General features: G+C 36.1%; 1 protein-coding gene across 1 annotated transcript in view; it reads left to right on the forward strand.

Moving 5' to 3' along the window:
• Positions 1-15,948, forward strand: part of LOC306908485 (uncharacterized protein) — a 236,329-nt gene that overhangs the window by 10,553 nt on the left and 209,828 nt on the right. Inside the window, exon 7 of the mRNA XM_079481383.1 lies at positions 3,320-3,493. Coding sequence (XP_079337509.1) covers positions 3,320-3,493 — 174 coding nt within the window. The remainder of the gene's footprint in view (positions 1-3,319; positions 3,494-15,948) is intronic.

Below are 15,948 nucleotides of genomic sequence, written 5' to 3' on the forward strand. Positions count from 1 at the left end.
AAGATATTTAATATAACACATAACAAATTTCATGCATTAAACAAATGTTTGATGAAGATTAAACCTCATGTTCTCATGCTCGCTGTAGTATATGAGAGCCGTTTGATCAATGACAAATCATTTAATAACTTTAAGTCCTGGGTGTCTTTGGATGTTATGAACACAGTTTCATTTAGATCAGATGGAAGACCTGTTTGCAAACATTTGGAGAGAATTTATCTCACCTCCATTCCCTTCATCTTGTTTTGTTCTCCGTTAGAATGATTGGTTCAGTTAATTGCAATTCTTTATTTTAACAAGTTAATGTAATTAAAAGCCTGTTTTTCTTTTTTATATGTACGTTTTTATTGCAAAGGGGTACATTGAACCACATCTGTTTATGACATCATTAAATTTACAGATAAAGTCTGCATTACACAATTTAAATACTGAATAATTTGTCAATACTACAAAAATTATGACATTAATAACCTTAGACCCCTTTAAAACATCAATCCAATCCTGCCTTTGTGGAGGGTTAGGTTTATACCAACATCCAGTTATTGCTTTTTTGGCTGATGCAATAATTATTTTAAACATGTATTTCTTACTTTTTATCCAATACCTCATAGTGACATTACTCAAATAAAGTACCTCAAAACTAAAATCAAGTGTCATACCTAGAATATTTCCTAGGACCTTGTGTATCTCTTTCCAAAAACTTTTTAAGGCAATCCCAGAAAATGTGAAAGTGATCAGCTTTTTGAATGCCGCATTGCCTCCAGCAATTTCAGTTACTCAAAGACATTTGTTTCTGGTTTGGGGAAGGAAAAAGCGGAGAGTATTTTTCCGGCAAAATTTCCTCCAGTGAGGACAGCGAGATGCTATCCAGTTAAGTTTTCATATGTTCCTCCAATAGACCACTACCTGTTGAGAGAAGAGAAAGGGTTTGTTTTTTCTCATTAGTCTGTCAAGTATTCACAGAAGAGATGCATTTGAAGTAGTTTTCTGAAGGTTGTGAGAGATGTGGTTGACCGGACCGAGTTAAGGATAATGTGAAGTTGTGAAGGATGATGAACAGGAAAGAGATTTAACAAGGCAGAGCAACTCCCTCTTTCTCCTTGCTCAACTTTAAATTTGAAATCTCACCCTTGGTCTTCGACCTTGACAAATAAATCTAGAAATCAATCTATTCCACTTTGTAAATAGTTTTTGGGCAAGATTATAGGTAGTCTTGTGAGTATATTTTGTTTAATAAAGACTGTTAGATTGCATACTGGGAAAAGGTATATATATCTGTTTGAATTTTTTTGTTAATAGAATCATAATTCAGGGTTTGTAATTCTTTAACCTCTTTGAGGATATTTATTCCTAGATATTTCATATAACTAAGATTCTATTTTATGCCATATTCCTTTTCTTTCGAGGGGTTATAATTAACTTGCGTTTTAGAAATAGGATCCAAAAAAGTTTAATGTTTCCATTAGTTCAACTAATGACATGGATGGGTCTTTTAAAAACAATAATACGCCATCAGCGAATAGCGCAAATTTGTGTTCATCATCTTTAATATGCGGCTAAAACGAATATTATTGTTTGCTTTAGATGTAATACAATTTGTAAACACGATTTATAGTTTTAAAACGCTGTATTTTCCACATATCGTGCATGTTTGTATCTCCTCTTTGCTCCGCCTCTCTGAAACGTGCTGCTATTTGACAAAGCTTATCGCTCTGAAAAGCGAGGTGTGCTATGATTGGCCAGTTCACTAGTGCGTGTGATTGGTCGAATACCGCACGGAAATGTAACGTCTCTTACCATATTCAGAACATCAGGTTCCAAAACAACTGACAGATGATAAAATGGCATCGATCCTTGCGCCAGACAGTCCTTGCAGAGTTTTAATAGTTGGAATTGCCCCACTTTTTAACCAAAGCTTCCGTGCATAGCCAGTCTTGATCTCTCCCATATTCGTGAAGCAATCGTCTGTGAAATGTGCTGCACAAACCGGAACAGTATTGTACATAAACTGTAACCATTTGTTTTAAGTTGCCTCGTCCTTTGGAAGGGCAAACAAAGAGGCTTTCGTTTCGCAATGAAACACACAGCTTCTCCGCGACATGGCTGCACCGGCGACGGTACAATGAGATTTTCAAGACCGCCCACCTTACTTGCGTATACATTTGGCCGGTCTTAGTCAAGTCGTGCTACGAGCTGACGTCAATTTAACGGGGTGTGGTTACACGAGGCGTTTCAGGCAGGTCTGGGTGAGCACTCGCTTCTAAATAAAATACATCTTTTGTTCCGACACTTACATTTTTGCTATTGTACATGTCTAATACATGCATAGGCAACTTATAACACACCAAAGACAAAGAAAAACAAGATTTTCCAGCGAATCACCCCTTTAAACATTTCGAAGAAGAGAGGGGACAGAGGGTACCCCTTGTCTTGTTTCCCTCTCTAGTGTAAAGGGCCTTGATAAATTCCCATTCATATTAATTCTTGCAGAGGGGTTAGTGTGTATATATATATATATATATATATATATATATATATATATATTTTTTTTTAATCACCTTAATAAAATAACATTCGTAAGAAAATGCCAATTTACTGAGTCAAAAGCCTTTGCGGCATCCAAACTTAAAAGGTCATTTTCCTCAATATGATGTATACACTCACCTAAAGGATTATTAGGAACACCATACTTCTACTGCGTTTGACCCCCTTTCGCCTTCAGAACTGCCTTAATTCTACGTTCTGGTAGGTTCTGAAAGGTTCTGAAAGCATTCTTTAGAAATGTTGGCCCATATTGATAGGATAGCATCTTGCAGTTGATGGAGATTTCTGGAATGCACATCCAGGGCTTTGTCTATGGCTAAACTTCTGTTTTGTCCGAGTTAAGTAATAAAAAGTTCTTACTCATCCAGTTTTTTATATCAACTATGCATTCCATTATTCTGTTAAACTGCTGTTTCGTGAGGCTTCGAGGAATTTGTGTCATCAGCATAGCACTGAAAGATAACTCTGTGTCGTTTTATTATATCTCCTAGTTGTAGCATGTGCAGTGCGAAGATTAGAGGCCCTAAAACTGAGCCCTGTGCTACACCGTACTGAGCTTGTGAATTGCGTGACACCTCATTGTTTATTGCTACAAATTGAAAACGATCAGATAAGTAAGAATTAAACCATTGCAAAGCTATACCATTAATGCTGACACAAACAGTAAAACACAAACACACATCAATGAAAATAAAATGAACATTTATATGATCACAAGTAGAGAAACAAATTAATCTCACTGTAGATTTGATCTGTGTGTGTCTGTTCTCTACAGGTTGTGGAGGTGTAAGATCACAGATGAAGGTTGTGTTGCTCTGACTTCAGCTCTGAGATCAAACCCCTCACACCTGAGAGATCTGGATCTGTCTGATAATAATGTAGGAGATTCAGGACTGAAGCTGATCTCTACTGTACTGGAGAATCCTCACTGTAAACTGGAGACTCTCAGGTAAAATCATCTCCTATATTAAAATGTCCGGCAACGCTTTAGATTACAGCCCGCAATGTAGCACATAATAAAACAGGATTTGCAGTGTAGATGGGTTTAGGGGTAAGATTAAAGAAAATAAGGATAAACATTTATGAGGGAGTAGCCTGCCAGTTAAACAACCATATCAACACGCTCTTAAAATACTAGATTATTGTCTCAAAAGATTACCATTGATTTTTGCTCATTTTACACCTTAAATCTGATCTTATTTATGGTTACATTGGATAAAAATATAAAGTATGTAAATGCTTAGATTGTTGTATAGCATACTGCAGGTCATTTATACCACGTTATATTTAAATAGTTACCCCTTAGTTTTAAAATATATTTAATTTTTGGTAATACATTTTCTTCCCCCAAACTTTGCATTTTTGTTATTGTTATAATTGATTACGTATTAAATTCAGTTTAATTATGTGGTTCATTGCGGGCCGTAAACTAAAGCGTTATCAAATGTTAATTTAGTTTTCGACAGTGTCAGAGATTTGTCTAAATGTTCATTTATATGGTGTCCTAGCAAATTAATGATGCGAATGACACGTTTTCATGAGTGACAGACATTTTATTTATCTCTACAGGTTGAGTGGGTGTAGGATCACAGATGAAGGTTGTGTTGCTCTGACTTCAGCTCTGAGATCAAACCCCTCACACCTGAAACATCTGGATCTGTCTGTTAATAATAATGTAGGAGATTCAGGAGTGAAGCTGATCTCTACTGTACTGGAGAATCCTCACTGTAAACTGGACACACTGAAGTAAGATCATCTCTCTGATAGTCACACATGTACTGATTCTTACATGATCATCTTCTATATTCATGTTCATGGGTTGGTTGGTGTGGGTTTTGGATTTAGGAATGTCATAAACACAAACACAAAAACCTTGCGTTATAAGTGCCATAATTGTATTATTTTTAAATTTAGGTGAACTGTCCCTTTAAATGTTGAACCCAGATCAGACATGGACTTTTCATACAATGGTTTAGAGATCTTGCCATAAAGAAAAAACTACAGAAATCAAGAAACGGACAAATAACGAAAAATGCATTGTTAATGATGCATTTAAGTATTTCTAAATACAAGTTTTATTTTAATTAATTATAAACAAACTTTAAAGTGGAGGAAAGGAGGTCTGAGGGTTCACTGGGTTCGTCATTTAGGCATCCTTTGTATTTCTATAATCATTTATCCCCCAAACACAAAGCATACTTGCCTTTCCTTGCCATTTCCAGAGAGTCATTTCATGAGTTGTGTGTCCCACTTTCATCACATCCATTATCCTGGGTGAAAGATGCTTTTGGTGAGGGACCGATAATGCCCTTTTTATGGTTCCCATCAATGCGACACATCATCAATTGTGCACCTTAGCCCCATTGGGTGCTTCGGCCCTTTATGACAAGACACCCTCTGCCAAGGGAGGCCCATCGCAGGTTGATCAGACCTGAGTGTGTGTCGCACTGTTACAAGGTCATCTGCCATGCTGTGTCATCCCCCTAAATCATAGCCATTGGCTTCTTTATATACCACTGGCCAGTAATTGATAATCCTCCAGTATTTGTGAGCTATGGTTACATCTGCATTTAACCCGTCCAGTGAGTAGTGAACTCACGGACTGCAAGTCGTGAACATGCACCAGAAGTTAGTTGAATCTAATCTAATCTAAAGAAGCAGTGGGCAGCTATCACTGCAGCTCCAAGGCACCTCAGTCGTTACCCGCTGGCCCTGAGAATAGAACCAGCAAACTCCTGGTCATTAGTCCGACTCTCGAACCATTAGGCCATGGCCATAACAAAATCAATGGAACCATATGTGCCAACCCGTTGGCTAAGGCTGTTATAGCCCCACTGGCTCCGTTAATGTCAGTGCCCCGGTCCCGTATAGCATGTGTCACAGAGAGCTACCCTCTGTTCTTGGTGACCCCTTGTTAGCCCTTTCACAAAACACATCAACACATACTTGGTTTTTAAAACTCTTTATTTACCTTGAGGTATCAACGACGGGAGAGATGGATTAACCACACAAACATATTGCTACAATTAAACTGTTGTGGCTCAGACTGGCCACCTGAGCACTTACTCAGTTAACATTTGGTGAAAACTTAATGTCCTCTATCACCTGACATCAGCAGACATGGCGGCAGCCATCTTGACTGGAGTAAAAGATTGGAATGGACTTTTCTCATGTTTTATACCTGCGCTGGGTTGCATCATGGGTAATGGGAGATACCAAGTATAGTGGGAAAGGAGGGGGAATTGTTTGAAGTTCTCCAAATTATGTTTACTGACTGAAGTTTATATTGTAATAATTAAAACTACCTGAAGAGGTAAATGGGGTTACTTGATTTTGTAATAACTTTTCTTGCTTTTTATCACATGTTCATGATTTTTATGATTTCCCCTGTGATTATTGCTAAGAAATGGTTGAACCCAGGGGTATAAATTCTTACAAAGGGGAGGGTTAAGATGGGTGGTAGTGAATGCAGTATTTGCCAAGTACTCGGATTGAAGTGTTAGACCTTATCCAAGGTTATTGGGTGGCTTTTGCTTATGCTTATGAAGTGTTCCTTTTTTTATTTTTATGTTTTGGCACCTGTGTGCACCTTGCTGGCTTGGGGAGAACTTGAATAAATATAAAAATGCCATTGAAACATCCTCCATGTGTTGTTTGACATGACATTACAACACATTACCCTTGTCGCAACCAAACATGCCACAACATTGGCTGAGGCTGTTCTAGTCCCACTAGCACCGTTAATGCACACTCAGTGCCCCCAGTCCCGTATGGCATAACATTGGAACACATTACCAAAATGTGGATCTTGTGATAAAACTCAGCCTGTTTGTTTCCATACTGAACAGCTCACTCTAAGTAATTTTGGCCCGTTCAATGGCTTTGTTGGGCTTGAGAGACCGCTCTGGCACATCTCCACTACCAGGTGACACTGTTCCTTTGGTGTGTGTGGTTGATGCCAAACCAAGTCCCCCTCTGCTCACGTTGAACTTGTCCCACGATGTCCTTATGTCTGACAGCTGCCTTTGCATCTACTACCGCTGTTGTTGGGTTCCTCCCTGTCGCTACTGTTTCCCTAAAGCCCTATGTTGCTAAGGCATCTTGGTAGCCCAAGCCATTTCCTCACTTGTGTACTCACCAATCTCTCCAAGTTATTGGCGTGAGACACAATGAGCTCATACATTGAAATTGGCCACATCAGGTGTGGCGCCAATCCAAGAGACTGAAGTTTGTTCTATTGTTCTCTACAGGTTGAGTCACTGTAATATCACAGATGAAGGTTGTGTTGCTCTGACTTTAGCTCTGAGATCAAACCCCTCACACCTGAGACATCTGGATCTGTTGGGTAATAATGTAGGAGATTCAGAAGTGAAGCTTCTCTGTGAGCTGAGAGATGATCCACATTATAAACTAGAGACAGTGATGTGAGTAGAGCTCATTTAAATAAATGTTTCAACAGATCAACAACTGTAAAACCTTTTGCAAAATATTTTCTCAAGCACATATGAGTTATGAATAATAAACCACAAGAGTAAATGTGAAGTGTACAGATGAACACACTTGATGTTTTAAAAGTGCAGCACAATAAGAATTCAGTTCAATGAGTGTGATGAAGAGTCTGTTCACTGTCATCTTCCTCTTCTTAAACATATTATTATTATTATTTATGTGGAGGTTTATAGTTTTATTTCCTGCTGTTTGTTTGATGGATGTTCACCTCAGTGTTTGTGCACACATGGCTAGATGTTTTTATTTGATGCTCTTCATCATTATTATTGATCAAATCTTCATCATCATCATCATCACACGTGTGCAGTGAGTGAAAGTCTTGAGTGCTTCAGACACTGCAGAATACTGACAGACTGTAGAAATAACAACACACAACATTTACACAATAAAGTGACAGATGACACATATAATACAGGTTATGAGTTAAACAGATGAAGATCAAACTGACTTTATTATTGTTGACATGTGTAGTGATGATACATTAGTTCTGTCTTTGTGTTTCTCTTTTAGGATTCACTGGTGATGTCAGTAAGGTGTGTTTACATCTGTCTGTGTGATCTTCAGTATCATCTGATGGAGAATAACAAGACGACACTATAGTGACATTACAGACACACTGAAAACAATCATTCACACATTCAGTTTCATAATCCTGTGATTGTCTTGATGACGAGACTGAAAAACTTCTTCAACAAAAGAAACTGATGTTCCACAATATTGTCAGGACAGTTAACACAGACAAATGTTGTATAAAATACTACTGCCAGTTCCTACCATTTAAAGTATTATTCTGTCCAAACACTGCCCTGCATTTATGTTTTGTTTAATTTGTTAAAAGACAACAAACCTGGAATGAGATCAAAGATTTTTAATGCTTCTTCTGAGGTCGTTTTTATATGAAGTATATTAATATAATGTTCGATTCTGTTTCTAATTATTCTGTCTATTTACTTGATTATTATTAGTTTGTTTCTTTTCTCGTTAAGTTTATAAAATAACTAAATATATGAAATAAATAGAAAATATAATACTATATAGTATACTATAAGTATAATAATATACATGCTAATGCATATTCAATGAGTTACTTTAATCACACAATTAGTTGCGATATAAATGTAATGTTGTGTTGATTTACTATGTTCAAAAATGTACTAACTAATATAAATATATGATGTGCCAAATCATCACCCGCAGTTACTGACAGTATTAAACAATGGAAACAAATTAGTCATCAGCATCTGTTGAACTTTTTGTTTTTTTGTCTCTTGTAAAGAAATTGAGCTTTTTTCCTCTTATTATTCTTCTAAACAGAACCTACAATGTGATTTTAACTCTGCACATCTAAATACATGTGCCTGTAGCTCACCGGCGGCGCCAGGGGGGTCTTGGGGGGTCTCAAGACCCTTCCAAAAAACGGCTTGACCCCTCACCCCTTCCTGATTAAAAAATATTTGATATATATTAAAATATATATATCCGGGATAGAGATGATGCAGCGTACATTTAAGCCATGTATATGTGGAAAAAAAAACGTCCGACCAATCCCACACCACCACCCGCCCATGTACGGTCCGCGCAATATAGTTAGAAGCGGCACTGGGTGTGGATATGGCAATTAAAGTTCGAGCATATTGTTTGCAAACTACAATTGATTAATTCATTCAAAACAAAGTAGTTGATATGCTGTGTTGTTTTATTTGTTTAGTAGCATTAATATGCAGTTATTAGCCGTGTCCACTGTATTTTTTGTTGGTTTTCATGAGACCCCCTTGAAATGACCAAGACCCCCAATTGACCCCCAATCAAAATTGTCTGGAGCCGCCACTGCTCTAGCTCAGGATCCAAGTTCACACATACTGATAAATGACAAACTGATATAAAGTGTCTGCCGAATGCATAAATGAAAAAGAATTTCAAATCTTGCTGTAATGTTGTATTTCTTAGCTTCGAGTGAATTTGTCTGTGGATCGTAAGATGCAGAATCTATGTAGAAGGTCAGATTTGTCAGATCTCCATTTTGAGAAATCTCTCTCTATTATACAGAATCCAGCTACTCTCACTGAAGTCTCTGAAAATATGAGAAAAAGTGCTTATTCTAGGTGATAGATATTTTACTCATGAGAAACTCTTGGACAAGATATTCCTTTAGACTTGATGTTTTGCATTAATTCATTACAGGATGAATCCTCATGTTCACTGGTGATGGGTGTTGTTTTATAGTGTCTACATGACCTGAGAAAAATAAACAAAAATGTTAAAGGTGTACAGGTTTAAAGTAAGTCGAATCAGACCTAAACCATAAGCATTTAAATAATACTTACAATTCGGACAAAAGACTCCTCCGTGGTACATTCTCACCTTAATTTTTATCAAACACACAAGATATGGGCACAATTCTTAGCAAGTATTATAATTTTATTTATTAAATTAAATATCTTGTAAATAAAAGCAAAATTAACTCAGTAATTTGTTTTATTTAAGTTTCGAGCAAAGGTAACCTGCTGGATTTCACACATCACTGCATGGTCAAATAGTATGACATGACATGACATAAGATTTTTATTTCGGTCCTCAGACTCCTCACAGATAATCACTCATAAAAATAAACATATACATAATAACCGAAAAAGGTGCAGGCTGAAGCCGCTGCTTATTAAGCCTACCCTTTATACATCATTATCAATCAATTTAGCATAATTTTCCCACAGGTACAAGACAAGAATTTTTTTTTTTTAAATAATAAAACTACATGGTACACATTTCGGATACTGTATTAAGTACATAAAGAAAAAACGTTATGCACATTGAGTTAAATAATTATTAACCACCTTATTTTTAAACATTTTCTTGAATTCATAAAGTGAATTACACAATTTTAGATCCTTATGCAAATTATTCCATAGATTCACACCTTTGACAGTTATGCATCTATTTTTTGTATTAGTTCTTGCCCTTATTTTTTTAAACATATGCATTCCTCTTAGTTTATACTGGCTTTCTCTTCTTTCAAACAGCCTCTGGATACAGTTTGGAAGCAAATTATAATAAACCTTATACATTGTCTGTACAGTATAGAAATTTACTAAATCATCAAATTTTAAAGCTTTTAAATTACTAAACAATTGATTTGTTGGTTCGTGATAACGTGTTTTATAATCCTTATTGCTCTTTTTTGTAGTATATATATTGGATTTATATTGGTTTTATATGTATGTCCCCAAACCTCCACACAATAGGTCATGTATGGAACTATGAGGGCACAATACAAAATATATAATGAATTTTCATTTAGAATATGTTTAGTTTTATGTAATAGTGCAATGGATTGTGACATTTTTCTTTTTACATGAATAATATGTGGTTTCCAACATAATTTATGATCTATTATAACGCCTAGAAATTTATTTTCATATACTCTATCTATTTCCTCATTGTTAATCCTAATTTTAATTTTATTATTACTTTTTCGATTACCAAATAATATGAACTTTGTTTTACTTAAATTCAGTGACAATTTATTATCATCCAACCATTTTTTTAAGATCATCAATTCAAGTTCCACTGTATTCAGAAGCTGTTCCAAATTTTTCCCTGAACAATATAAGTTTGTGTCATCAGCAAACAAAACCATTTTTAAAAATGTCGACACTTTACAAATATCATTTATATACAGTACAAACATTAAGGGACCTAACACCGAACCCTGTGGAACTCCACAAGTGACTTTCATTAGATCTGATCTAACATCATTTATTTGTACAAATTGATCTCATCAAGGTAACTTTTTAACCAAGAATAGGCTTTGCCTCTTATTGCATATCTTTCCAGTTTCCTCATTAATAGGCCATGGTCAATAGTGTCCAAAGCTTTTTTTAAATCCAGGAACACCCCCACAATATATTCATTATCATCCATTGAAGTGGAAATCTCTTCCACCATTTCCATCACTGCCATTGAGGTTGACCTATTTGCTCTAAAGCCATACTGATGTTCACTTAATAGTTTATGTTTGTCTATGAAGTTATCAAGCCTACGCACAAATAGTTTCTCTAAAATTTTAGAGAACTGGGAAAGCAGAGAAATTGGTCTGTAATTGGAGAAAAGATGTCTATCACCACTTTAAAGATACGAATAATTGTAGCTGTTTTCATATTATTTGGAAATATACCTGTTAAAAATTATTGATTACAAATATGTGTAAATGGTTTTACTATATATTCTATAATATTTTTTACTAAAGACATGTCATTACAATCAGTTGAATTTTTATTCTTACAATTATTAACAATATCAAGTATTTCCATTTCATGAGTTCCCCTAATAAATATTAAATGTTTATTACTAGAGATATTTACTTCATCTGACTTATCCTCATTTTTTTGCTCCACCATCTCTTGTGCTAACTTATAACCAACATTTACAAAATACTCATTAAATGTATTGACAATGTCATTCACTTTATTTATAATTCCTGAATCTTCATTTACAAAATAATTTGGGTAATCTACTTTTCCTCTATTCTTTTTAATTATACTGTTAACTACTTCCCATGTTTTTTTAGTATTACTCTTGTACTTGTTCAATAATGTGTGATAATAGTCCTTTTTACTAAATCTTATAATACTTACTAATTTATTTTTGTATATTTTATAATTATTTTCAGCTTGTTTAGTCCTTGTTGCAATAAATTTCCTATATAATGCATTCTTCCTTTTACACGCCTTCTCTATTCCATTTGTAATCAATGGTTTATCCAGATTTTTGCGCTTCCTTACAAACTTCTTGAAAAAACAATGTTTTTTATATTCTTCAATCAGTATGGATAAGAAAGCATCATAGACTCTATTAGGATCTTCATTTACATAAACCTCACTCCAATTATGTTTCTTTAAATCCTCCCCAAGGGCGGCAATGGCTTCTGGTGTTCTATGTCGAATCATTTTAACATTGTTTGTCCTATTTACCTTTGGTTTTGTAAAAAATCTTTGAAAGATCGCAAAAACTGGAAGATGATCAGTCATATCATTTATAAATAATCCTCCTACAATTTTCCCTCCAATTTCATTTGTATATACATTATCAATTAGTGTAGCAGTGTGGGATGTTATTCTACTTGGTTTTGTAATCACCGGAAATATACCTTTACTATACATTGTGTCTATAAAGTCTGATGTTCTCTTATGTCCATTTGGATTTAACAAATCAATGTTAAAATCTCCACATATAATTTGTAACTTGTTCTCATTCCATTTATTTAACACACCTACTAATTTATTCATAAATGTGTCAACACATGTTCCTGGTGTTCTGTACACACAACTAATAATTATATTTTTAGATCTTTCAATGTCAATCTCTATGGTTAAGCATTCCAAAATGTTTTCTATAGTCCATGACATACTTTTAATCAAACTACATTTTAGCGCTGTATCAACATATAAAGCAACTCTTTTGTTAACTCTATTAATCGTAAACAAATTATATCCATCCAATTCCACATCTTGTGGTTTCTCATTATCAAGCCAAGTCTCTGACACCGCAATCACATCAAATGTATTAAACTGGCACAAAAAATCCTTAATTTGTACAAAGTTTTTGGAGAGACTTCTACTATTAAAATGTATTATTGATAATGCCCCTTCCATTTCCACATTTCTCTTAAATTGTTCTTCTGTATTGTACTCACAACAATTATTATTTACATTATTGAAAAGGTGGTTTTCTGGGTCAATGTCATTATCAATCTCATACATTTTGTGGTCTGTGTGATTGAAAGTCTTAAAGTTCAAATGATCATACTTACAGTGACTTTGTAAATGTCCAGACACACAGACCTTATGAATATTATCAAACTCCCCGTCGTCAATGTCTCTAAATGGGGACAAAAAATCCTGATCAAGGTCCATCATTAATGTTGATGATCCGTATGAACAGTCCAGATAGTCCTCCCTTGTAGCCACGATATACTCTTGTCAATTTACATGGATAATCCTCCACGCAGTCCTCACTTATCCGTATTGGTCCAATTCTTTAAGTTCTCTTATTGTGATCACTTTGGCTTCTTCAGGTGTTCCATTTAGCCGTATCATCACTTTGCAATTCCTTGTCCATGTAGCTTGTATCTTGTTCTGTTTCCTCAGAGTGCGTGCATGTCTTGCGATCTCGGCGTTCTTTTTTGTAAGATGTTCGTTCAGGTATAGGCTACCCCTGTTCCCTTCAGCTTCTTTGCCTGCTTCAGTAACTCGGTTTTATGCTTGCGATTCATAAACCGAACAACAAAGTATCTGGTAAGCATCTCGCTCTTCCCTTTTTAATAGCCAACAAGTGTGGTTGCAATTAACTTCTCTTCTTATGTCATCAGTCGGAACTCTTCCAAAGCATCCACAGTCTTTTAAGGTCGTCTTCGATGCGATCTGCATCTCCTTTTGGCTCTTTGCGTGTCTCAGCTCCCCTTTTTTTTGTCTGAAATATTTCATTTGCTACACCACATTTTACAATGAAACATTGCTAACCTAATACACCATTGTTTTACTACTTCCGTTTACTTAATAAAACTTACAAACAGGTTACCATCCATAACAACTTTCATCAACTTCAGGTAAGTACACACATATTAATAATTGGTAACTTAAAAACATTGTTACATTCCAACCGTAAAACTGAAAATAATGATATAACTTAACCCCAATTGTTAAAGGCAATACATATGTTAAAACAAGGAACAATCAATATTTTTGTCAATGCTAAATAAACATAAAAGCATAAAAATAATCATGATGATTAGGCTTGTCTACATGGACTATAATGGACAGTCAACAGTCTCTGACACAAGTGAAGTTCAGTCGTGTATCTGGTCTATCACATCACTTGTTCACGTCATTAAAGTGACACAGATCACAGCATTATTGCAATGCTTTGCAGTCCTTTTACAAATTCCCATGAGTTTTTTATGTTGGATCACAGCGTCTGTAGAGTTTGGTCAGCTGAAGTTGACAGATTTGACAAAGTTACTAGCTCTTTTTTACATTGTTGCAAAGCAGCTGCACATAAAACATTTAAAGTAAGTAAAGTAAGTCAAATTTATTTATAAAGCGCTTTTCACAGATAGAATCACAAAGTGCTGTACAACAGAATAGGTAAAACAAACAGTATAAAATGCATATACATATATCAAAAGAAAGGGATGCTAGTGTGAACCCATCAACCAAAAGCTTTCCTAAATAAACAAGTTTTCAGATCCTTTTTAAAAGAGACAACAGAGTCAGCCAGACGCATGGACAGGGGCAGGGCGTTCCACAGTCTGGGAGCAACAGACTGGAAAGACCGGTCCCCTCGGGTCTTATAACGAGTCTTAGGGACTGCAAGCAAATACTGGTCAGAGGACCGAAGAGTCCGGCTAGGGAAATACGGCTTCAAAAGGTCTCGGATATACTGTGGGGCCTGACCATTTAAGGCCCTGAAAGTCAGCACTAAAATCTTAAAGTCAATCCTGAATTTTACAGGGAGCCAATGGAGAGCCGACAAGACTGGAGTAATATGAGACCTTTGAGGGGCACCTGTTAAAAGTCTAGCAGCAGAATTTTGAACAATTTGCAGTTTGTTCAAAGCCGACATATTCAGACAGGTAAATAGAGAGTTACAGTAGTCAAGTCTTGTTGATATGAAAGCATGAATTATCATTTCCAGGTCATTCTTTGACAACAATTTGCGAATTTTAGAGATGTTCCTAAGATGATAAAAGCAGTTTCGGACGAGCTGTTTTGAGTGTGTCTCCAAAGACATGGCCTGGTCAAACATAACCCCCAGGTTTCTGAGGCTGGGTTTGACAGAGGGGCCCAGGGAGCCAAGGTGCTGTTTGATCAACGTGATCTTATGGTCTGGAGCAAAGATCAGCGTTTCAGTCTTGCTTGAATTTATCTGCAGATAGTTATTGGCAAGCCAGTCTTTGATGGAGGACACACACTCTAGGACCAGAGACAACCGATGAAACTCAGTATCATTAAAGGAGCAATACAACTGGACATCGTCTGCATAGAAATGATACGATACATCCTTGAAACAACCAATAATTTGACCAAGTGGCAAAATGTACAGTAAAAACAAGATAGGACCCAAAACGGACCCTTGTGCCACTCCGCAGGACAAATTGGTTACATCAGACTGTACATTGTTTACAGCAACGTTAAAGGTTCTGTCATGTATATAGGACGAGAACCACTGAAGGACAGATCCTGATAGTCCCATCTCATTATGAAGCCGATTGATCAGTATACTGTGATCTACAGTGTCAAAAGCAGAAGACAAATCAAGTAGTACAAGTACAGTGTAGCGGCCAGAGTCTACTGCCATCATCACATCACTAGAGACTTTAATAAGGGCTGTTTCAGTGGAGTGTAATTTTCGGAAACCAGACTGAAAAGTATCAAACAAGTCATGCTGCTCCATAAAGGAGGTCAGCTGGCATGCCACGATTTTTTCCAAAATTTTGGAGATAAATGGAAGTTTTGATATGGGCCTGTAGTTTTTTGGTTCTGAAGGGTCAAGATTGGGCTTTTTAAGGATCGGGTTTACCACAGCATGTTTGAAGTAGCTGGGAACTGAGCCAGATCTAAGTGACAGATTAATTATTTTTTCCACACAGGGGCCGACAGTATCAAACGTTTTCAACAATAGAGTTGTTGGGACAATGTCGGCGGGGCTCGAAGACGGTTTCATATTTCCTGTTATAGTCTTTATATCCTGTAGGCTGACAGGAGTGAAGGACGACCAAGATGACACAGGTGAAAACTCAGTAGAACAAACACTAATGAGTGGTGAATTAACACTGGCCCTAATGTCATGTACTTTGTTCACAAAGAACGACAAAAAGTTGTTACAATCCTCTTGTGTGTA

Source organism: Barbatula barbatula (genome assembly GCF_947034865.1).
Source record: "Barbatula barbatula genome assembly, chromosome: 19".
Taxonomy (NCBI): domain Eukaryota; kingdom Metazoa; phylum Chordata; class Actinopteri; order Cypriniformes; family Nemacheilidae; genus Barbatula; species Barbatula barbatula.